Here is a 25,000-nt window from a genome sequence, read left to right on the forward strand (position 1 = left end):
TAATGTGCAATTGAAATGTTTGTACAACCCAGTTTTGTTTGAGTGTTGATTACTAAACACATTAATTTATTTATTATTAATCTGTTTTCACCAGATAAGTGCATCCTGATTTTTCTTTTTTTTCTTTTTCTGGCCAGAATTATTATTAAAAATTATTACATTTCAATAATAATTTAGCTTCATGCATTTCTGTAACATTCAACTTAAGTGTGCAAGTCATATACATTTTTACAAACGCTAAAATATTAAGCTAAAAAAAAACTGTTTTTGCACTGAATCATTACTTTGTGAATCAGAAGTCTGTTATGGAATATTATGTAATTATGTAGCAAAGACCTTTTGTGGCTCAAACGCCAAACTTTTGGAGAGAGACTAGCAAAATATGAAAAAATTCATTTTTTTTTTTTCATAAATGCCTGTTCTGTGTGTGTTTTCTCTGTATAAGGATGTGCTCACAGCTGGAGTGTGTAAACCAAAGACCAGCTCGAATCTTCATACTGTGGAATGCTTAGGATAGATAGAGCAGAGGACAAGCATTGATAGAAAGCATTACATAAATAGTCGCAAATATTACATTAGGTAGAAATAAACAATTGTTCTGTTATTATAGAATATTAAGATCTCTCGAGGGAGTTTATACCTATAAGAATAGCAGTAGTTGTTCATTGAGGAATGGATGTTGAATGTGCTTGAATGCATCGTGTCGCTGCTGTAATTGTATTGGATGTTGCGTTTTTACAGTATATTTGTGATTGATAGCACAAGAAAGCAGTGTTAAGTGCCAACAGCCTGTTCTTACCGGACAAACCTGACAATACCTTGTTTGTTTGCTTCCCGGCGCCGTTGATTTTAGGGTCAAACTTTTATATTTCTTCTTCTTCTTCATGCAGCACTCGTTTCAAGTGAAACTCGAAAAATTAGAATATTGTGCAAAAGTTCATTTATTTCAGTAATTCAACTTAAAAGGTGAACCTAATATAGACTTGTTACATGGCTTAACAGAGCGTTGCCATGAAAAACAGAGCGTTGCCATGGACGCACGATTCTAACCGTAGAGACGGAACGGACTATTTTCTTTAGCGGAAGCCATATAAATCGTTTTTAAATCAAAAAATTATTTTTTAAATCAATATTTTGTCAAATTATTGATTTATTTGGTAGGTAGCCATGTAATAAGCGGGATAATGTACAGCGAGGCGGTTGTTATAGCGAATACAACCCCTTCAGGCTGACTCAAGATCCCTCCGCGTCGCCTTAAAATTTAATTACTGAACCTTTGCGCAGTTTTACGAGTTTTAGTGCACTGCTTTGTATCTTTTGGACAATGACAGCATGTGTGATTATGATTTGGATGTTTTACAAAAGTGGTAAGAACTCTTTTCAAGGACAAATCTCCTCATTTCTGCTTGTAAGCGATCAGAAGTCTGACTCTGATGAATGCCAGAGACTTATTTTTCCACACGTGCATCTTTAGTGTGCAGGAGTTCATGTATTCTGCAGCTCTTGATTAAACTATGACAGTAGATTTCATTCTACACTATTAAGAGTCGTACTGGGTCGACAAGCTGAAAAACTCTGTTACAGTGTATGAAAAACTTGCTGAATAAATTTGTTTTACATTGTATACCAGTGTGTTACTCAATTTTATCAAACCGAAATTTTAATTAATATTTGTGATCTTGCACCACAAAACCAGTCACATTTTTTTTTTTAAATTGAGATTTATACAACTATTAGAAAATCTGGAATCTGAGGGAGCAATAAAATGTAAACATTGAGAAAATCTCCTTTAAAGTTGTGCATTTATGTTCACGATTGTGCTGCATTCACTCACAAAAATACATGTTTTATATATTTACGGTAGGAAATTTACTAAATATCTTCATGGAACATGATCTTTACTTAATATCCTAATGATTTTTGGCATAAAATATATATTTTTTAATTTTGACTGAATGTATTGTTGGCTATAGCCACAAATATACGCATGCAACTTATGACTGGTTTTGTGATCCAGGGTCACGTATTGTCTTCTGTTTTTGCAGAAGAACCTTTCAATAATTAGAACAATTAGTGCAAAGAACATTTGAAGAAAAAAAGGTTCTTCCTGGAACCAAAGATTCCAATCAAGAAACTATTTAACTATGTTAAATATAACTTTAATAAATATTACATTTGCTCAATTAATGCCAAAGCAAGTGTAGTTGCTTCAACACTGACTAAAATGTATTGTTTCAAACTTTTTTAGAAGGATTGGCCTTTCATAAAGATAATTCATAAGTACTCGTTTTGGATATTCATCATCATAGTTAAATACTTGCAATTTTCAGTGTTCACTTTAAGAAACTGTTTAATGGACCTTGATCAGTCTTTAAGTGGGTTTGGGGTAAAATAGCACATTCATAAATGCAAAAATTCCCCAATTATGAGATATTTTTGTTGCATTTAATGTATTCTAGGTGTGTCATTAAAATAAGTCATATTCTAGACCTATTATGACCAAATATTGCACCCATACACATACCATATATTATGGTTTTACAACCTCTGCAAAAGACCTTTATTTTTTTCAACATTTGCTTTTTCACATGAACCAAATGTGGAAGATTTTCCTTATAAAAACCATTTAAAAAGAACATCTTCAGGTAAGTATGAATGGTTAGAAATGTCACACGATATAAGAGGACAAACTCAAGGCGAGGGTTTTCAACACTTTATTTGAACACAGAATCTCCTGCGGTTCCTGAGACGTAGCGTGGACGCTAGTTTACTTCAGCTTCTTCTTGGGCCGCAGGTTGTTGGTGTGGCCACACTTCTTCTTGCGGCAGTTCACGGCACGCGGGTGCAGACGGGCGTAACACCTGAGAACAGAGCATCATGGGATACGTCATGAGATGATAAACTCAACGGGTCATCACTAGACTGAGTTATAATAGTCCTTTGTCAGACTGTACGACAGTTACATAACGGACATAAACTAATCTCAGTGTTTGTAAAGCTACCCTCAAAACTTAAGATAGCTTTTATTTGAATACTATATACCATTTACTTTAACATTTTATAATTGTATTGTATAATATGAATGTTTTTCTTATTTTTGTGAAGCACTTTGAGATTAAATTTTTAAGGCGAGACACTACAGGTGAATAGGGTAACATTTTTTAACTAGCAGATATCACTATGAAACTTTCCCAGTTGATTACTTTAAGATGAGAAAAAAATTTTATTACAAATTTTCTGTAATTTAAGTTTTAAATATGCAAATTAGGCAATATCTAATTAAATGTGCTAATTTGCATATATTATTTAAAATACAAAATCTGAGTATTGGATAAAGCCAGGTTCAAAATAATTTTTTCATTGTGTTCACATATTAGATGGGAAAAAAATTACAGAGGGATTTATGGATATCTACTTTTGTTGCAAGTCAATATACTGTCAATAGCCTTAAATTGATTTTTGCCATATTTTTTGGAATAAAATGTTATATAAATCAGGCTAGGAATAATATATTTACAAATCCCTCTGTAAATGTCTTCATAATATAACTAGGTACAAGACTGGAAGGTTTGGTGTATATCGGTGCGACTGAATTGGAGATTTCGGACTTGGAGAATGAGAGAAAAGTCAGCCAATGAGATTGCGCATTCAGCCATTTTACTTTCACGATTGGTTGCTGATAAAAAGGAAATGACCATATTTGGACCCGACAGCATTGTACAGGAGAGAGAGAGCGGTGTGTGTGATGACGGCGACAGCGATGTTGATTCAGAACGGCAACTTTTGTTGAATTTATGAGAAATCTACAGACGCAAACAGACACAGTTAGTAAAATAAAGACCTAACTGTGGATTTTGGAATTTTTCCACCACAAGTCTGAAAGAAGACATGTTATTGAAGACAAATAGCCCAAAATCTCAAAATTGACCAGTGAAAAAAAACAGTTTTTGCCTGCCGTGTCTTGCCTTAAAGGCGCTATAAAAAATTAAGTTTATTATTATTATTATATTACATCATCAATCAATGACGCGTTCAGTGACTGAGCTGCGTCACACGTGGGATTGAAATAGGGGCTACAAAGAAATCTCTAACAATTTCTTTCACGGCTTGTCTTGAAAAACAAAGATAATTTAACAGTCACTCCACCCAAGTAGCAGTGCCTCGACTTCTGAGAATATAGTTCCCAGTGTGTATACGGTTAGAAGATGGCTGTGTCTCATGTGACCTTGTTATTTGTACACACTGTGACTATACAAATCACAACATATGAATAGGAAAATGTTGGCGTTATTTTGTCACTTATTGAGAGCAGTATGCTAGCTGGAGCCATTTACCTCCAGTCTTTGTGCTAAGCTAGGCTAGCGGTGGGTGCGTCTGACAGAGTTACGGCACGCACAGAGATGAGAAGGGTGTGTATGGACTTATCTAACTCTATACGCTGAATAAGCTAAAGTCACAAAAAGTCTGCGTGTTCCTTTAACAATCAAAGTTTTCAGATTTTAGCCTAGGATCAGAGCAAAATATGCTAAATTTGTCCCAGACGGCCAAAATTGCGCAGTGTGCTTAAAGCACGTGGTCTTACTTGCGGCAGATCATCTTCTCGCAGTTGTATTTCTGGGCCAGCTGTCTGAGGGAAGGCTCGATGATTCCTCCACGGAGACGCAGAACCAGGTGGAGCGTGGACTCTGAGGAACAAAGAAAACCAGAAGATTAAGTGATGCTGTCGTCGAGACCAACAGCAAATGTTATATTGGCCGAATTCAGGTTGATCGGGACACTTTTTTCAGGGTTCGTACAGACACTGTAAAAATTTAATTCCAGGACTGTAGGCACTACTTTTTTTGGGTTTTCAACTACTACAATCAGAGATCTCACTTATTATCTTTATCTTTCAAATTCAAAAAAAAAAAAAGGCTCATGCAGTTAATCTCACTACACTTTAACAATCCACAAACACTTGAATATGCACCTAATATTAGGGTACATTTATCTAGATTAACGTTAGAGCGAGCAGACATGTAAAGTTGCTACTTGGTTTAAATAAGCTATATTTGAGGTCTATGGGTGATTGGATTTTCAGCCTGACTGTTATCACAAGAACCCACGTCAACGATCTGTCCCTCACGGACTACCGTATTGTTTTCAGATCATCCGCGCTTCTTCAGCACCGTAGAGAGCACGCGCGCGCATGGTTGCCAGATACCATTGAAAAGACCGTGTAGAAAACATGTACTTTTAACAGAAAAGCTCTGATTTGGGGTTTAAATGATTGAATTCTGGCATTTGTGGCCACAGCGGATTAAACCGACACTTTCCCATTTCAGACGACAAACTAGGCTGGGGCTGGGCTACCATCTTGTTCTGTACCTCACTTGCCTAGTAAGTAACCATAGTAACGGGTGCGCACACTTTCGCGCTTTCTGCTATGACGTGGAGCACTCAACGCTGCATTAATTTTTAATTAGATTACATTAGTTACAGTTAATTTTGTTACGGTATGAACTTAATCCTAGGAAAGACAAAAAATATAAGACCTTTGTAACGAAATCCAAGACTTTGTATACCAAATTCAAGGCTTTTAAGGCCTTAATTTAAGATGATCAAATTTAAGACTTTTTCAATGCTTTTAAGACCCCGCGGGTACCCTGTATTGTGTCGCTGAATAACTGTTAATGGGTTACGCTGACATACCGGACACTATTCAGCTGTTGTTCTATGTGCTGTTGTGGAGCTGAATAACTTGCCTTTCCAGATTAAATGTCTGTTCTTGGATTTTGTGAAATAAATTTCTAAATAAATGCGACTTATAGTCCAGTGCGACTTATATGTTTTTTTCCTCTTCATGACGCATTTTTTGACTGATGCGACTTATAGTCCGGAAAATACGGTTCTTGACTTTACCGTAAGTTTTTTTTTCTTTGACTAGCCAACTAATAAAATGTTTGGTTGACCAAGACTTCTAGTCGACTATAAGGAAAAGACACTGGATAAACACCTTTCTGAATGTTGTAGTCTGAAAGTGTGCGGCCATCTTCCAACTGTTTGCCAGCAAAAATCAGGCGCTGCTGGTCAGGTGGGATACCTGAGGAACAAACACATATCAGTGGTGCGACCAGAAAAAACACACATCATAGTTGCCTAATTCAGCCTGTATTTTAAAACTAACGCCACATTTATACAGACAATCCATTACAAGTTCATCCTCCTCACCCTCTTTGTCTTGAATCTTAGCCTTGACATTCTCGATGGTGTCGCTGGGCTCGACCTCGAGGGTGATGGTCTTACCGGTTAAAGTTTTCACAAAGATCTGCATTTTGCCACTGTCACAAAAGAGAGAGAATCACAGATCATACATCGGTTACTGAGGAGCGCTTTCAGCAATGTGAACAGTATCACAGTAAGACAAGCAGCAAAAATATTAGTTTCACACAATAGTACTGTTCCATTGAGACATTATTTGGTACAGATTATCAATTATTAATCAGTAGTAAAATAGTACTTCCCTGTTTTTGTGGACATGTATAAATCAGTACCGTTCAAACGTTTGAAGACATTACTACTTTTAATGTTCTTATGCTCATCAAGCCTGCATTTACTTGATCAAAAGTACAGAAAAAAATATTGTGAAATATTTAAATTCTCTTTTAATATACTGTAGTGTAATTTATTCCTGTGATTTTCATCATCATTACTCCAGTCTTCAGTATCACATGATCCTTCAGATATCTGTATAATATTATCAATGTTGGAAATAGTTGTGCTTGAGCTGCTTAATATTTTTTATAACCCACGATATTTTCATTGATTCATTGGTTACTCCGGATTCATTGATGAACAAAAAGTTAAAAAGAACAGCGTTTATTCAAAATAGTAAAGATTTAAATTGTTAGAAAATCACTTTTTTAAATCAATTTACGATTTATTCAAAGTATCCTGAATTTTTTTTATTAGCAGCACAACTGTTTCCAACATTGATAATCATATTATACTGATTTCTGAAGGATCATGAGACACTGAAGACTGGAGTAACGTTATATTAAAATAGAAAACTTATTTTAAATTGTAATATTTCACAATATTACAGTTTTTTCTGTATTTTTTTATTAAATAAATGCTTATTTCAAAAGAGACTTATTCTAAAAACATAAGAAATAGTAATGTTTCCAAACTTCTGACCGGTATATAGAAATATATACCGGCAAGTTATATAAATACGATCGTGATACATTACTGATCGCACATTTCTGACAGGTTAACGTAACAAACTCTATTATATGCCCAGCTAGCAGAACATCTTTAGCGTTTTTAGATAATATATATGCATGTATTATTCGTTACGGGTGATTTATTGTATGTTTATTGTAAATTCCGCGTGTTTTTATGAGAGGAGTTTCTCTCACACACATGGCAGAAGCGGCCATGACACTCCATCACGACATTTTACACTTCAAAACCAGACAAAAACGCCTAAATCTACCGCACAACAAGCTTTAATCGCTCCATTCACAAACATAAACGTCTAATGTATCTATTCACCGAATCGCGCGAGTGAATACATAGAGAAAAGATGGCAAAACAAAGCAATCTTACGGACACAAATCCTCACCCTCGCAGTTGCTGCTGGTCCGGGCGGAAAAGACCGACGTGTTGCTCGTGCCTGAAGATCGTGTGTATTTGACCGTTAGCGCGAGTTTACCGCCGCCTGCAGGATTGGAGAAGAACTGCAGCACGTGTTTTCAAACGACTACTCTACGATATATATACATTTTTGCCATATTTAATCAGGATGAAGGTTATCATGTAGGACTCAAGAGTTAAAATAGATAAATATGTGTCCGTTTTATGTAACTGCATATCAGCATTTTTGGTGACAAGCTTTAATGTATATTGTGCGAATTTAACACGTAATTACTAAAAATGCTTTAAATATAAATCAAGCTGTTCAAAGTATATATTACTATTGCTTTTTTTTTTTAAAGACAGAAAAAGTGTTGCATAAGAGCAAACTACAGAAATATATTAATGTTGGGGGAGCTTTACAGTAAAAGCACATAAACATACGTTTTAATTCTACATATTAATTGAATAATATTTAATAATAAAATCAGCTTGGTCAGTCAGAATAGAGGAACAAACTGATTGCTGTACAAACACATTTATAACAGTGCTGTCAACTCGATTAACTGTGTTTATATATTATATTCACACATATATACATTATATAAACACCAATTTTTATGATATATGTGATTAATCGATTTGACAGCACTAATTTATATGCATTTATTCATCATATTTTTATGTATGTATGTAGTAAATATGCAAAGACAAAGCACGATATTTCACAATATATTTCTTTATATTCTACCCACAGTGATATCCTACATCTCTATTATTTACAAAACAAATAATTCGTTTCTTGACCATCATGGCGTTCAGATTATGCATATTTTCATCATATGAATGCACAATTAATACAGAGTGTTTTCAGTAATTTGCAGGCTCTTGTCAGAGAGTGACAGGTTTTGCTGATCTGTAGTGAAATAAGTGCATTATCAGCAGGTGTTCTTCTCTTTTAGTAGCAATATGAGGTGTAAGTTACATAAATACATTCAGTAATCCCACATCAATACTTCATCCGTGACGTGGTTGAGTGTGTAGGTGAGATTACAGTGGTGTGTGTTGTTCTGTGTCTCTAATAAACCCAGTGTGGACAGGCGAGAAACAGAGTAATGCATGGTTCAGATTACACGTCGTGTCGTGGGGATTCGTGAACGACAGCGGGCGCCGGGACGCAAGACTCGATCGCTTCATCTCGTGTCGTGTGTGTGTGTGTGTGTGTGTGTCACAGTGGACGACAACCGAGCCGCGTCTGCGATGCTTCACCACATCACCATAAAAAGACATGCATGTTTCATTTTTTCCGGTCCTCCACGACGGTTCCGTCAAGAGTGCGTGAGTGTGTGTGTGTATATTTTTGTTCGTGTGAATGTGTGCGTGTGTCTGTGAGTGTGCATTTGTATGTATGTGTGCGATTGAATGTGTGTGCGTGTGTGTGTGTGTGTGTGTATGCGCGCGAGTGAGTGAGTGTGTGTGTGTGTGTGTGTGTGCGCGCGTGCGCGAGTGTGTGTGTGTGTGTATGTGTATGCGCGTGAGTGAGTGAGTGAGTGAGTGAGTGTGTGTGTGTGTGTGCGCGCGAGTGAGTGAGTGTGCGTGTGTGTGCGCAAGAGTGAGCGTGAGTGTGTGTGTGTGTGAGTGAGAGTGAGTGAGTGTGTGACTGTGTGTGTGTGTGTGTGTGTGAGTGAGTGTGTGTGTGTGTGTATGTGCGAGTGAGAGTGAGTGTGCGTGTGTGTGCGCAAGAGTGAGCGTGAGTGTGTGTGTGAGTGAGAGTGAGTGAGTGTGTGTGTATGTATGTATGCGTGCGAGTGAGAGTGAGTGAGTGACTGTGTGTGTGTGTGTGTGTGTGAGTGAGTGTGTGTGTGTGTGTGTATGTGCAAGTGAGAGAGAGTGTGTGTGTGTGTGTGTGCGGGGGAGTTAGTGTGAGTGAGTGTGTGTGCGGCAGAGTGAGTGTGTGTGTGTGTGTGTATGTACGTATGCGTGCGAGTGAGTGAGTGACTGTGTGTGTGTGTGTGAGTGAGTGTGTGTGTGTATGTGCGAGTGAGAGAGAGAGAGTAAGTGTGTGTGTGTGCGGGGGAGTTAGTGTGAGTGAGTGTGTGCGGCAGAGTGAGTGTGTGTGTGTGTGTGGCCGAGTGAGTGTGTGTGTGTGTGTGTGGCCGAGTGAGTGTTTGTGTGTGTGTGAGTGAGTGACTGTGTGTGTGCGAGTGAGTGACTGTGTGTGTGCGAGTGAGAGAGAGTGAGTGTGTGTGTGTGCGGGGGAGTTAGTGTGAGTGAGTGTGTGTGCGGCAGAGTGAGTGTGTGTGTGTGTGTGTGGCCGAGTGAGTGTGTGTGTGTGTGTGTGGCCGAGTGAGTGTTTGTGTGTGAGAGAGTGAGTGAGTGTGAGTGTATGCGCGTGAGTGTGTGTGTGTGTGTATGTATGCGTGCGAGTGAGAGTGATTGAGTGAGTGAGTGTGTGTGTGTGTGTGTGTGTGTGTATGCGTGCAAGTGAGTAAGTGAGAGTGTGTGTGTGTGTGTGTGTATGCGAGCGAGTGAGTGAGTGAGTGAGTGAGTGAGTGAGTGAGTGAGTGAGTGAGTGAGTGTGTGTGTGTGTGTGTGTGTGTGTACGTGCGTGCGTGTGTGTGTGAATATATGTGTGCGAGTGAATGTGTGTGTGAGACGGCATGCGATGACTAGTTGGAAAGCGATGTGTAGTCTAACATGTTTCTTGTCCACGACACGACAATATTTTAGGAGTCAACATTGAGTAATCTGACACAACTTTCCAGTCCGTTACGATAGTCAGTGTAATCTGAACATATAAAGCATGTTGTTGTTGTTGTTATCTGGCTTTCGGCAGTCTCCGGTTGGCGTGTGCTTTCTGGTTGGTCAGGTTATTCAGGACACAACTGGAGCTGAGCATTGCCAGCCTGGAGTCCCGAACCACATTCCTCTTCCTCCAGGAGGACTGGTCTTCCTCTTCCTCTTCCTCATTCTCTTCTTCGTCTTCTGGTTCGCTTTCCACATCGCTGCGTTCATCCTTGTCCAGCTGTTGAAGAGGTCAAAGGTTAAAGGACGTTTGATTTCTTCTCCGTTTGAATTCAGTAATATATATGACTATTTATAAATATGTGCAATGCTTTTGAAATTTGTTAATGAAATGATCAAGGAAAAGTTCAAGTTTCAACTAAAAAAAAAAAAATTAATATTTAGAAATGTTGCACTAAGTGACACAAATAAGTCATAAAATAAGTACAAAAATTACTAGATCAAAAACTGAAAATGAAGTAAAGTTAAATAGAAATGTAAAAAACATTTTTTTGACAAAAGCACAAAATAAAATGACTAAAACTTAAACTAAAATTAAAATGTAAACTGAAAATAAAAGTTTATTTATAAGGTTATTCATAATATTAATAAATACCATAAATAATACTAAAATAACACTTATCTTATATATATATATAATTAAATATATTTAATATATACAATTATATATATATATATATATATATAATTTGTTTCCAATGTATGGTTATAAACTAAAACATTTCAGTAAAAAATGTAATATAAATATGAAAATATTTAACTTAAATTTTGTATTATCAAAATTAAGAAATGTTGCACTAATTGAACTGAATAAGTTGAAGTACTAAAAGGACTGAAAACAAAAACTGAAATAAAAAGAAATTAAAGTTCAAAAGAAATGTAAAAAATAATTTTAAAAATGACAAAAGCACAAAATAAAATGACTAAAACTTAAACTAAAATGAAAATAAAAGCTTAAGGTTATTCATAATATTAATAAATATATAAATAATACTAAAATAACACGCTATATATACATAGGTACCAAAATATATACTTACTTATATATATTGTTACCTATGTATTGTTATAAACTAAAACATTTCCAGTAACTACATTAGTGATGGTATAATGAAAAATATCCCTGAAACATTTCTTAATGTTAATTTTATAATTTTCCATTATTGAAATCAAAAGTTGTATCTGTTAATATTATTAGATGGACCTGATCTAACATGACAAACAATGAACAGCACTTTTATTAAATAATGTTAACAAAAATGAATAAATACTGTAGTAATTAATCCATTAAGAACCTTATAGAAAAGTGTTATGCAATTCAATTCAGACATTTTAAAATACTTTTAAGGGGCTGTAGATATGATGGAGGGACTGACTCACTTTCCCTAAGAAGAGGAACTTGTAGATCATCCTCAGGATGAGATAAGCCCAGTAAACGTGCAGCGCCTGCAGAACCAGCAGAAGCGCATTGAAGAAATAATATCCCATAAACGGCTCAAACACCTCCATAGACAAAACAAGAGTGGTGTAGATGATCCTACAGGAGAGAAAACACACACACACACACACGCCGCTTAAACGCTGAGAAAAACAACTTACAGGCGAAACTGGAAAAATGTGAATATGGTGCAAAAGTTCATTTATATCAGTAATTCAACTTAAAAAGTGAAACTAATATATTATATAGACTCATTACATGCAAAGTGAGATATTTCAAGCCTTTATTTCTTATAATTTTGATGATTATGAAAGCCTTTTCACAATATTCTAATTTTGAATTTGGGGTTTTCATAAGTTTTCATAAGCCATAATCATCAAAATTATAACAAATAAAGGCTTGAAATATCTCACTTTGCATGTAATGAGTCTATATCATATTTTAGTTTCACCTTTTAAGTTGAATTACTGAAATAAATGAACTTTTGTACCATATTCTAATTTTTCCAGTTTCGCCTGTATATGAACTGCATAGAAAATAGAAATGAAAAATTATGATAGAATGTGTTGCATAAAATATTGAACTAAATATTATTGTTAATACAGCGTATATTTAACCTACTAAGTTAGCAAAGTGAATAATTGAGCATCTTTAAAAAATGACATTGGCCTCAAAAAGAGAAAGTCTGACCTTGTAACATACAATCCTCATAAAACATTCAGAAAGCAAATTTTTTTCGAGTTTCACTTTATACACTGTAGAAACTGAGGAAGTAATGTAATCACATGATCATGAAGTGTTTAATAACGTAAGATGATGTTATGTGATTCTTCATGCTTTGAGGAGTCAGTATAGTCAATGTTCTCACTTGCTGGGAAACACGATCAGGCGAGTAACCAGGAATACAGCGGCAAAAATCACAAACAACGAGTCGCACGTTTTCTTCCAACCGGCGTAGTTGAACATCTTGGCAGACTGTGGAAAAAGCAGAGAGATTTAAGATGAGCGACACTAAATCACTCAACACTTTAGTCTCTGAAACTGTTCAAGAAGACAGTGTTTTAAAAGCATATTGCGATATTGAAGCTATTATTACAAAATAAAAGTTCTTCCAGTAACATCAATGGAAAGTTTGTTCAAAGTTCTCTGGTCTTGAAGCTAGCCTGTGCGATTTCAGAACGAATGCAATGATTGGACGAAACAAATGTGGGTCCTGAGACTTCCACAAAAGATATAATTTTTTAAATATATTTAGACATCCATTATTGATTGATAGATATTATCAGGGTTCGTACAGATACTGTAAAATGAAATTCCAGACTTTTCAAAGCACTACTTTTTTGGTTTTCAAGGACTTATCAAACAATATTTTTTATTATCTTTCGAATTCTAAAAAGGTAAATAGATAAACAAAAATAAACCAATAAAACGAAATGGTACAAATAAAGTGCAGCAGATCGCGGTAACTTCAACCATTGAAAGGATAAAGATATCGCTTTCCTTATTCAAACTGCCCCCCCCCCCCCCCCCCCCCCCCCCCCCCCATGACTATTGACCTCAAAAATGAAAGCTTATACTTGGATATTTATGAGCAATATCACACTCATAGCCGTGCAAAATATGCAACAAAAAAAGAAAAGAAAAAAGTGTTTAAGAAAAAACATTGCCTACCCTAGCTTTAAATAACATTCTCAAACCATTATCACAAAAACATTATTTGTACATAGTTTATGGAATTTTTTGTTTTCTGAAACGTTTTAGTTAAATGTTTAAATGTTACTACTTGTTTCGGAATGTTCAGAAGTAACATTCCAAAGAATGATAAAATAGAATGTTCGTATAACCCAGAATGCTGTTAAACATTTTTAAAACATTTTTAAAAAAAACATTGGATGCTTTCAACGTGTAGAGAACATTCAGAAATAATGTTTAATTGAAAACATTAGCAAAACGTTCTTAGAACATATTTTCGTTAGCTGGGAAGTTCCTGACATTAAACTACTGAAAAGACGTTCACTTTACTATGATTTCATATAGAATAGAATTGAATAGAATAGAATAGATTCTAGGCATTTATATATACACAGTCTCCATAATAGAAGATTAAACCCATGTTGAGAATAATAGAATTTAGGATGTTTGCAGAACAAAATAGAATTAATAAAGTAATCTTACTATTAAATCTTAAGTAACATTAGTAAACATTCAGTATATAGCATATATAACTATAGTATATTAACTATAATTGACATTTAACTAATTTGATATTTGTTACTTAATTTACTTGCTTTCTTTACTTACAGGTGACATTTTTCGCTTTAAGTTTGCTTTGCCAAACTTTTTTGAGTAAAGTGAACTTGAACTAACTCTAAATACTGAAACCATAACATTTCATAAAACCAAAAGAAAGCATAAAGGTCATTGCAAATGGTGTGACCCTCTGATGCTGTTGGATTTTATATGTTTTTTTTTTAACTTAATCTGAATGGTATGAAACTTGGTAAAGGTTTTGGCACTTGCTGTGTGAAAAAAACAAAAAATTAAAAGGTTAAATGGTCCTGAAAAGTATGTACAACTTTGTGTTGGTTGGGATGTACATTGTTTTTGTGGGAAAAATCAAATATATTTGTTACCGTGTATTTGTTCTGAGTATAAAAACAATATTCTCAAATATTTGACAACACACTTATGCACTGTCTGTAGTCAGTGTAACACTGAACAAAAAAAGGCTTAAGTCATCATGATGAATGGAGAAGAAGTGTTTTACATTGAGCACATCAGTGTTCAACTGCTTCTTATAAATGTCTATTCATATGATGGTGTGTGTGTGTCATTTGAAACCAAAATACCATTTTGAGAAGAAATAACATTGTTTTGAATGTAAAGTTTCATTTTGCAGGAGAATTGAGGGGTTTTGCCCATTGTGTGTGTGTGTGTGTGTGCGTGTGTGTGTGTGTGTGTTTTGATCTGTGTGTAGAGTTTTGAGAATATGAGGCATGCTTTCAGAAAATGTGTGTAAACAATCGAGAAAAACTGTAAATAAAAAATATGAAATAAAGTACTGTACAACTATTTCATTGAATTAATAATAATAATAATAACAGTGTTATTTTTGACCGCCACACAAACAGTACCAGAGGGTTTAACATGAAGTGAAAGTGAAATCATTGCACAGCAGTGTGTTAGGGTGATTAAGTATCAGTGTTTCTGTCTGCGGTCGTACCTCCAGGAGGAAATCTGAGGAGTCGTGGACCAGCATCACCAGCGTGCCGACCCGGATGTAGTTGGAGCAATACGAGAAACCCAGCAAGAAAATAGTGGCAAAGTGGTGGACGATCTGTTCTTTGAAATCCTAAAACAACACGGTCCAGATTAGCACAAAAAAGACAAAAGAACAACTGAGCAGAAATGTAACCTGAACCTCCCAAACACGACAAATACATCGAGACAATAGATGGCGTGTTGACAATCTGCATTTAGTGTGGGTGTGTGTGTGTGTGTGTGTGTGTGTGTGTGTGTGTGTGTGTGTGTGTGTGTGTGTGTGTGTGTGTGTGTGTGTGAAATACCTGACACACAAATCACACATAGACACTCTATGATTTTTAGTGTGTGTGTGTAAAGTACCTGACACAATCAAGAAAGAAAATCACACATAAAAGCTCTATAATCTTCAAGCATTCAAGCAGAAGCCTTTAGATCAGAAGCTTTTTAAAATCAAGTGTCCAAACGTTTGCCTGCTATTGTGTTCAAAACCAGCATCTACACTGTAAAAAAATATTTTCATGATTTGTTTTCACAACTTTTTATCTTTTGTCAAAAAAAATAATAAAAAAATAGTCACACTGGTGGTCTTCGGTCAAAAATGACCCCCATAGGAAATGAATGAAATGAAAAAAAAAAATATATATATATATATTATTTTATTTGTTTCAATGGCAAAAATAGACCATAAATATTGCATAAATATTAATAAATTCCATAAAATTCTCTCAAAATACAAAATTAAAAAGAAAAGATTATAGAACAAAAATAAATTGCATTGGTTTTACTGGGATGGAGGTTTCATTTTTTAGGTGTCCGGTCACTTCTGACCGGGAGGACACAGGATGTGACTGCGAAACGAAGACCGTCTGAGGGTAAAAATGTAATTGTAAGAACGTAGGCTCTCAGTTGCTGAATGTTGCGCAACAACGTTGCAACAGCCCTGTCGCGTCTTACAATTCAACGTTGTTACAATGTTGCGCGCACACGTAGACAGCGACGCTGCCATAGCACAAATGCAACGCGCCACAGACGTTGCCACAACGTAAATGTGTTTGCTGGGAAGATAGGACTCATACAGGCTTAAATCTGACACTTTTACAGAAGATGTTTCTTAAAGACCCCAAAGAGATTTTAACCGTCTCAAACTGTTCTCAGATTTGCAATCCACAGTCAGAAGTCTCAATTTGATCTCAAATATTAATTTCTCATCAAATTATCTCAGTAAAATCAGATCCAAAGCACGCACATCCACACCAAAGCAATGTGTTCCTCAAATTGGGTGCTCAACAAGGAAATTAATAAAAAACAAAAAAAAATGTGTGGCTCCAAAAATGTGAAAAATTTAATGGTCGACTCACACACACAGGTAGTAACGTTTTTAAATAAAAATTTATCAAATGATCTCCACATTAATTGTATCGCTCTATGAAAACAATTGACTAATTTGTGACTAGTTTTATTTCTCTAGACATAAGACATTTAAGACAACGTTGATATTTGAATGAACTGAAAACTCAATTAAGTCTCTTTTGAGCAATAATATGTTTTTAATATGAGCATTTCTCCTCTTCTCTACTTTGCTTCCTGATCTAGTTGTCTAATAAACCTGGCATTGCATACTACGAATACTGGTCACACATTATATTAGGAGTCCTTAACTACAACTGACGTCAAAACATAAGAACAATGCACTTATTGTGTTCATGTTCAATTGCAAAACACTTGTGCTGCTATTGAGGTAAGGCTAGGAACAGGTTTAGTGGTGTAGGTGTGTTTAAGGGACGGGTAAACATGTAATTATGGATTAAATTACAGAAATGACATCTGAAGTTACATGCAGGTTTTTTCACACAAGATACGTGTAAATGTAAAAACATGCATGTGCACAATAACTGCATTGTATCAAATGGTGTAATTGTTAGTACTTTCTGTTCTCTTTTGCAAGTCACTCTGGATAAAAGTGCATTAAAATAAATGTTCCTCTGGACAATTTACAGGTGGAACTGGAAAATGGTGCAAAAGCTCATTTATTCCAGTAATTCAACTTAAAAGGTGAAATTAATATATTATATAGACTCATTATGTTACGATGCGGCAAGGACGAAGCTGAGAGAGAATCCACATGCACGCACTACTTTATTTAACAAACAACAGAACAGGAAACTCAGGAAAGGAACAAGGAACAGCTACAAGCCACAGCAAACAACTACCGACAACCAACAACTGAAACACAGAGGTATAAATACACAGACAAACAAGCTAAACAAAATAACAAGGGGGCGTGGCTAATCAGAAACACATGGGAACAATGATCAGACAATTAACAAGACACATGGCAAACAGGGAATCACATGACAGACAACAAGGAACAAACCCCACACCGTGACACATTACATGCAAAGTGAGATATTTCAAGCCTTTATTTGTTATCATTTTGATGATTATGGCTTACAGCTTATGAAAACCCCAAATTAAAATTCATAAGCTGTAAGCCATAATCTTCAAAATTATAACAAATAAAGGCTTGAAATATCTCACTTTGCATGTAATGAGTCTATATAATATATTAGTTTCACATTTTAAGGTGAATTACTGAAATAAATGAACTTTTGCACCATATTCTCATTTTTATGAGTATATGAACTGCATAGAAAACAGAAATGAAAAATTATGATAGAATGTGTTGCATAAAATATTTAACTAAATATTATTGTTAATACAGCTTATATTTAACCTACTAAGTTAGCAAAGTGAATAATTGAGCATCTTTAAAAAGGACATTGGCCTCAAAAAGAGAAAGTCTGACCTTGTAACATACAATCCTCATAAAACATTCAGAAAGCAAATGGACTGAGGGACACTGTTGTGTGAGACCTTACTTTTCTTTTGACGTCCACAGACACACAGAGCAGCAGAGACCAGTAGAAGCCCAGTTCAAGCATGTAGTACCAGTAGTGAACGTCCTGCACCGGCTAGAGAAACACACACACACACACACACACAAGTTTGTTTTGCTATACTTGTGAGGACTCTCCATATAGGCGTAATGGTTTTTATACTGTACAAACTGTATATTCTCTCCTCTTACACTGCCCCTATCCCTAAACCTGCCCATCACACACACACACACACACACACACACACTGCCCCTATCCCTAAACCTGCCCATCACACACACACACACACACACACACTGCCCCTATCCCTAAACCTGCCCATCACACACACACACACTGCCCCTATCCCTAAACCTGCCCATCACACACGCGCACACACACACACTGCCCCATATCCCTAAACCTGCCCATCAAACACACACACACACACACACACACACACTGTCGCTATCCCTAAACCTGCCCATCAAACACACACACACACACACACACACTGTCGCTATCCCTAAACCTGCCCATCACACACACACACACACACTGTCGCTATCCCTAAACCTGCCCATCAAACACACACACACACACACACACACACACACACACACACACACTGCCCCTATCCCTAAACCTGCCCATCAAACACACACACACACACACACTGTCGCTATCCCTAAACCTGCCCATCAAACACACACACACACACACACACACACACTGCCCCTTTCCCTAAACCTGCCCATCAAACACACACACACACACACACACACACTGTCGCTATCCCTAAACCTGCCCATCAAACACACACACACACACACACTGTCGCTATCCCTAAACCTGCCCATCTCACACACACACACACACACACACACACACACACACTGCCCCTATCCCTAAACCTGCCCATCAAACACACACACACACACACACACTGCCCCTATCCCTAAACCTGCCCATCAAACACACACACACACACACACACACACTGTCGCTATCCCTAAACCTGCCCATCACACACACACACACACACTGTCGCTATCCCTAAACCTGCCCATCACACACACACACACACACACTGTCGCTATCCCTAAACCTGCCCATCTCACACACACACACACACTGTCGCTATCCCTAAACCTGCCCATCACACACACACACACACACTGTCGCTATCCCTAAACCTGCCCATCACACACACACACACACACACTGTCGCTATCCCTAAACCTGCCCATCACACACACACACACACTGCCCCTATCCCTAAACCTATCCATCACACACACACACACACACACACACACACACACACACACACACACACACACACACACACACACACACACACACACACACTGCCCCTATCCCTAAACCTGCCCATCACACACACACACACACACACACACACACACACACACACACACTGCCCCTATCCCTAAACCTATCCATCACACACACACACACACACACACACACACACACACACTGCCCCTATCCCTAAACCTGCCCATCACACACACACACACACTGCCCCTATCCCTAAACCTATCCATCACACACACACACACACACACACACACACACACACACACACACACACACACACACACACACACACACACACACACACACACTGCCCCTATCCCTAAACCTGCCCATCACACACACACACACACACACACACACACTGCCCCTATCCCTAAACCTATCCATCACAGGACACATTCTGCATTTTGACATTTTTAATAAAACATTGTTTTTTATGTTTTTTAAGCTATTTGAATTATGAGGACTCATGAAATGTCCTTTAAAAACCAAGTTTAAGTTGTAATACCAGTGTAATACACGTCATTATACAAATTTGTGTCCTCATAAATCACATAAACAAACACACACACACACATCACATCACCTCCAAACAGTATAAAAGGTTAGGAGAATTTCTCCAAAATATTATTGCAATTTAAAATAGCTGTTTTCTATGTGAATTTATGTTCAAATATAATTTATTTAGAATAAGACATTAACAGGAAGTGACTTGCTTTCATTTTCTAAACACAACCAATCAAAATGATACACTTATTCACCAGGCCACACACACACACCTCACATGTGCAAACACTACAGTAATTGCTGATCACTAACTTTACACTGCTTTACTGTAGTATAGGCCTACAAACAGGTCAAAGGTCAGATTACCGGTTTTGAACAATGGACAGAGACCCCACACACACAATTGTGTTTTTACTGTATTATAAAGAATATACTTTTGGTTTACATATGTTTATGGTTTTGTTGTATGCTACTGTATACAACGGTAATGTTTGGCCTGTTAAATATTTTCTGTTTCTACATTGCATTGGTGTTTACAGTGTTGTTCCCCCTCTCGGCAGATTACTGTCACTGTAGAACATTGTATTGACATGTAGATATAAGCCTGTGAAAGACCAAAGAGCTTTAGATTCAGAACAACAGTGTTTACATGGTATATCCAAAAATGCACTATTATGAAAGAAGTGCTATCATGCTTCATTCTGACTTGTGTTTATGGCATTTTGAATGCAGTGTTACATTTTGAAGGAGATGTGAGGCATTTTGCATTTTGTGTGTGAAGTTTTGGGAATTGTGTGTTGAGTTTTGAAAAAAATGACAGTTTTGAAAACGTGTGTAAGCAGTTGGAAAAAACTGTAGATGAAATATAAATCTCAATTTCACCAAATTGACCCTTATGACTGGTTTTGTCGTCCAGGGTCACGTATACTGTAGGCATATACATCTGCACGTGTGTGTGTGTTTGTTGTGACGTGTATTTCAGCTCACCTGATGAGGATATCCTCTCCAGCACTCGCTCTGCTCCCAGAACCAGGGCGTCTATGAGGAAGAGGAACACTTTCAGACAACAAAACTAACCGCCTGACAATAAAAGAGGCAGTCATACAGTGAAAACCAATCTGAGTCCCGAGGGCCAGTGTTGTGTTTCAGAAAAACATTAGAACCGTGTGTGTTCAAAAATAAAGCTGACGCTTGTTTTTGTTGATTCACAGTTTTTTTACAGTCGCTAGGGCACATTTCTCAATACTTAGGTCACTTTTTCAAAACTCTTTTCACACAGTTCTCCTAACTGACTTTCAGCTCGGCACAGCAGTTCATTTCACATTCAAAATACTCTAAAACTCCCAAATCACTTCATACATGTCTCAAATCACTTCATACATGTCTCAAATCACTTCATACATGTCTCAAATCACTTCATACATGTCTCAAATCACTTCACACATGTCTCAGATCACTTCATACATGTCTCAGATCAATACATGTCTCAGATCACTTCATACATGTCTCAGATCACTTCATACATGTCTCAGATCACTTCATACATGTCTCAGATCACTTCATACACGTCTCAAATCACTTCATACATGTCTCAGATCACTTCATACATGTCTCAGATCACTTCATACATGTCTCAAATCACTTCATACATGTCTCAGATCACTTCATACATGTCTCAAATCACTTCATACATGTCTCAGATCACTTCATACATGTCTCAGATCACTTCATACATGTCTCAGATCACTTCATACATGTCTCAAATCACTTCATACATGTCTCAGATCACTTCATACATGTCTCAGATCACTTCATACATGTCTCAAATCACTTCATACATGTCTCAAATCACTTCATACATGTCTCAGATCACTCCATACATGTCTCAGATCACTTCATACATGTCTCAAATCACTTCATACATGTCTCAGATCACTCCATACATGTCTCAGATCACTTCATACATGTCTCAAATCACTTCATACATGTCTCAGATCACTTCATACACGTCTCAGATCACTTCATACACGTCTCAAATCACTTCATACATGTCTCAGATCACTTCATACATGTCTCAGATCAACACATTCTTCCACAACACTAGCAAAGGTTGACAGCGAACAAACACACTTTATCAACCACAAAACAATGACCTAAAAAAACACACCTACACACCACACCTACACTTTGTCTACACACCATCCACCGATTCAGATACAATAGGAATCATTGCATGAAAGGCATTTTCTGTAAAGCTGCTTTGAAACAATATGTATTGTGAAAAGCGCTATACAAAAAAAAAAAAAAAAGAATCAGCTGTGGTTGGTCCAATTGTTTTTATACCATTTAATTTTTAGATTAGAAATATATTTAATTACAATATTACTGTAGAAATGTGGCAAAATGCTGTCGTATACAGTTTTGTATTATGTTATTGTTCTGAACTTAAGTTTAACAGTTCTGAGATCAGTGTGTAAGCGTGTGCAGATCGGCCTGTAGACACACAGAGTTGTGGCGGTTGTTGTGTCGAAGTGAGAAAATATTTAATGTAATTTGAAAGATGTAGTCATTGAATGCATTTTGTGCCAAAGCAATGCTAAATGATCCACAGTTTAGCACACATATACTTCTGTTGTGCTCCCTGAGTGAAGAGAAAGTGATCTAGTATTGAGAAATGTGTCCTAGCGACTGTAAAAAACTGTAATGCAGGTCGATCTGAAGAAGCGTTCAAATCTATTTGTTAGGACTCTAACTAGGGGACCATAATTAGTGACTCCCACCCCAAGACACACTAGTGTTCACGTGGGAATTAAGCTTCAAGTGACGACTCACGTTAATTAAAGATGCAAATCCCGCGGCGAAAGCAATCAGGTAGAACACAAATCTCCAGCTGGGGAAACAAAACATTTGAAAAAAGAAACGGCATTACAGTAAGACAGATGCATTCGTCTTCATAATTAGTTTGTAGTTCTTTTGATGTTTCATATTACAATCTTCAAGATACTAAAGTCTGCTATCAAAAGCTAGAGATCTTAGTATATGAACTCAAACATTTCTCATCTTCTCTAGTTGTCTAACTAACATACACGTACCTGGCATAGCATATTTACAGTTTTTCTCGATTGTTTACACACATTTTCTGAAAGCATGCCTCATATTCTCAAAACTCTACACACAGATCAAAACACACACACACACACAACCACACACACACACACACACACACACACACGCACACACAATGGTCAAAACCCCTCAATTCTCCTGCAAAATGAAACTTTACATTCAAAACAATGTTATTTCTTCTCAAAATGGTATTTTGGTTTCAAATGACACACACACACCATCATATGAATAGACATTTATAAGAACCAGTTGAACACTGATGTGCTCGATGTAAAACACTTCTTCTCCATTCATCATAATGACTTAAGCCTTTTTTTGTTCAGTGTTACACTGACTACAGACAGTACATAAGTGTGTTGTCAAATATTTGAGAATATTGTTTTTATACTCAGAACACACAAATACACGATAAAAAATATATTTAATTTTTCCCACAAAAACAATGTACATCCCAACCAACACAAAGTTGTACATACTGTGGTCTACATACAAAACACCAGAAGAATTTACTGTATACAGTTACAGTAAAAAAAAAAATTGTAATCCAATGTTGGCATCCATTGCTGCATTGAAGAGCTCCTGTTGCCCTTTTATGCTAAAGCTCTGATTGCTAATTGTAAAAATGTGTGACGTGTGTTTGCCCGTGTGATGAGTCAGTGTGCATATTTGAATGGCAGTGTGTGCCTTGTGAAAACAAGAGATTTTCTGCATGAAAATTGTGCCAAATGCAGAGAATTGTGTGTAGTGTTTTTAAAAAAAGTGTGTTTTAGAGACTGCAAATTGAGTGTAAAGCAGGAATTCACATTTGGCTAAGCCCCGCCCCCCTTAGTTACTGTTGCTACGTCCGTCAACTTCATCTGGGCTCTGGTTTGGTATCAACATGGCTTATGCTGTGACGGCTCTTCCTGCTGAAATTTTATCAAACTTTTATAAAGCAGCAAATAAAGTGTCCGATAGAAGTAGGCAGAAGGGGCTCAGTGTGCGTTTGAAGGCTTTATTCAAGACATACCGGTGAAACGCAACAACAACAAGGCATCAAAATAGAGGCAAAAGCATAACGGTCACAGTCAAAAACTGAACCACCGAATATCCTAATCGAGACGGAGGCTGTGACTCACAATATCAAGAGCAACACTGTTCATGCAAAGCTGAGTAGGTCTCTCTTCACTTCTATAATCGTTATTACAAAGCAAACGGACTACGCGAGTATAAAGTTGTATTTATTAGCAGCGTGTGCTAGCGTGTGCTAGCGTGTGTCCTACTACTAAATTCAGAAAAAACAGAGATTCTAATTATTGGACAAAAAACTTCCACACGTAATAACCTAGAGTACTGTCTAACACTTGATGGCTGCTCTGTTAAGTCTTCGTCGTCGGTTAGGAACCTGGGTGTGCTCTTTGATACCAATCTTTCATTTGAAAGTCATGTGTCTTTCTTCCATCTTAATAATATATCTAAATTACGTCATATGCTCTCAATGAATAATGCAGAACAATTAGTTCATGCGTTTATGACCTCAAGGCTAGATTATTGTAATGCTCTACTGGGTGGTTGCCCTGCACGCTTAATAAACAAACTACAGCTAGTTCAAAACGCAGCAGCTCGAGTTCTTACCAGAACCAGGAAGTATGACCATATTAGCCCCGTTCTGTCAACACTGCATTGGCTGCCTATTAAACATCGTATACATTTTAAAATATTGCTGATTACTTACAAAGCACTGAATCGTTTAGCTCCGCAGTACTTGAGCGAGCTCTTAACGCATTATAGTCCTTCACGTCTACTGCGATCTCCAAACTCCGGCCAGTTAATAATACCTAGAATATCAAAATCGACTGCTGGCGGTAGATCCTTTTCCTATTTAGCACCAAAACTTTGGAACAGTCTTCCTACCATTGTCCGGAAAGCAGACACACTCTGTCAGTTCAAATCTAGACTAAAAACACATCTCTTCGGCCTAGCATACACATAACACATTATAGACTTCTATAACTCAACTACGGGAACACTTCCCGTAAATCCTGAT

At 36.9% G+C, this 25,000-nt stretch overlaps 3 protein-coding genes across 4 annotated transcripts in view; 1 reads left to right on the forward strand and 2 right to left on the reverse strand.

The window, feature by feature from the left end:
• LOC306998893 (homer protein homolog 3) overlaps positions 1–1,623 on the forward strand; it is a 43,281-nt gene extending 41,658 nt beyond the window's left edge. The window contains exon 10 of the mRNA XM_079613291.1: positions 1–1,623. This exon is cut by the window's left edge and continues 854 nt beyond it. The gene's annotated coding sequence lies outside the window, so the exon portion shown is untranslated.
• Positions 1,624–2,698: 1,075 nt separating this feature from the next.
• Positions 2,699–7,655, reverse strand: uba52 (ubiquitin A-52 residue ribosomal protein fusion product 1). 2 transcript variants are annotated; one of them, XM_079612897.1, is made up of 5 exons: positions 7,607–7,655; positions 6,211–6,320; positions 5,996–6,082; positions 4,583–4,685; positions 2,699–2,861 (listed from the first exon to the last, which is right to left on the reverse strand). In XM_079612897.1, the coding sequence occupies exons 2-5, from the start codon at positions 6,311–6,313 to the stop codon at positions 2,768–2,770; spliced, it is 387 nt and encodes a 128-aa protein (XP_079469023.1). In that variant the 5' UTR covers positions 6,314–6,320; positions 7,607–7,655; the 3' UTR covers positions 2,699–2,767. The 2 variants fall into 2 exon arrangements, with proteins under 2 accessions (XP_079469023.1, XP_079469024.1); XM_079612898.1 differs by having other exon boundaries at positions 7,591–7,632.
• A 2,658-nt stretch (positions 7,656–10,313) lies between these two features.
• Positions 10,314–25,000, reverse strand: part of cers4b (ceramide synthase 4b) — a 22,697-nt gene continuing 8,010 nt past the window's right edge. The window contains exons 5-11 of the mRNA XM_079613617.1: positions 22,681–22,738; positions 20,836–20,886; positions 18,004–18,096; positions 15,084–15,212; positions 12,729–12,835; positions 11,803–11,959; positions 10,314–10,642 (exon numbers count right to left, since the gene is read on the reverse strand). Coding sequence (XP_079469743.1) covers positions 10,436–10,642; positions 11,803–11,959; positions 12,729–12,835; positions 15,084–15,212; positions 18,004–18,096; positions 20,836–20,886; positions 22,681–22,738 — 802 coding nt within the window. The 3' untranslated portion in view covers positions 10,314–10,435. The remainder of the gene's footprint in view (positions 10,643–11,802; positions 11,960–12,728; positions 12,836–15,083; positions 15,213–18,003; positions 18,097–20,835; positions 20,887–22,680; positions 22,739–25,000) is intronic.

The sequence above is a fragment of the Phoxinus phoxinus genome (genome assembly GCF_949152265.1).
Source record: "Phoxinus phoxinus genome assembly, chromosome: 5".
NCBI lineage: Eukaryota > Metazoa > Chordata > Actinopteri > Cypriniformes > Leuciscidae > Phoxinus > Phoxinus phoxinus.

Coding starts and splice junctions, on each gene's coding strand:
- uba52 (XM_079612897.1), bottom strand. CDS start 6,313: ATGCAGATCTTTGTGAAAACTTTAACCGGTAAGACCATCACCCTCGAG. Junction 6,083..6,210: donor TAAGATTCAAGACAAAGAGG/GTGAGGAGGATG, acceptor TTTGTTCCTCAG/GTATCCCACCTGACCAGCAG. Junction 2,862..4,582: donor GAGAAGATGATCTGCCGCAA/GTAAGACCACGT, acceptor CTCTGTTCTCAG/GTGTTACGCCCGTCTGCACC.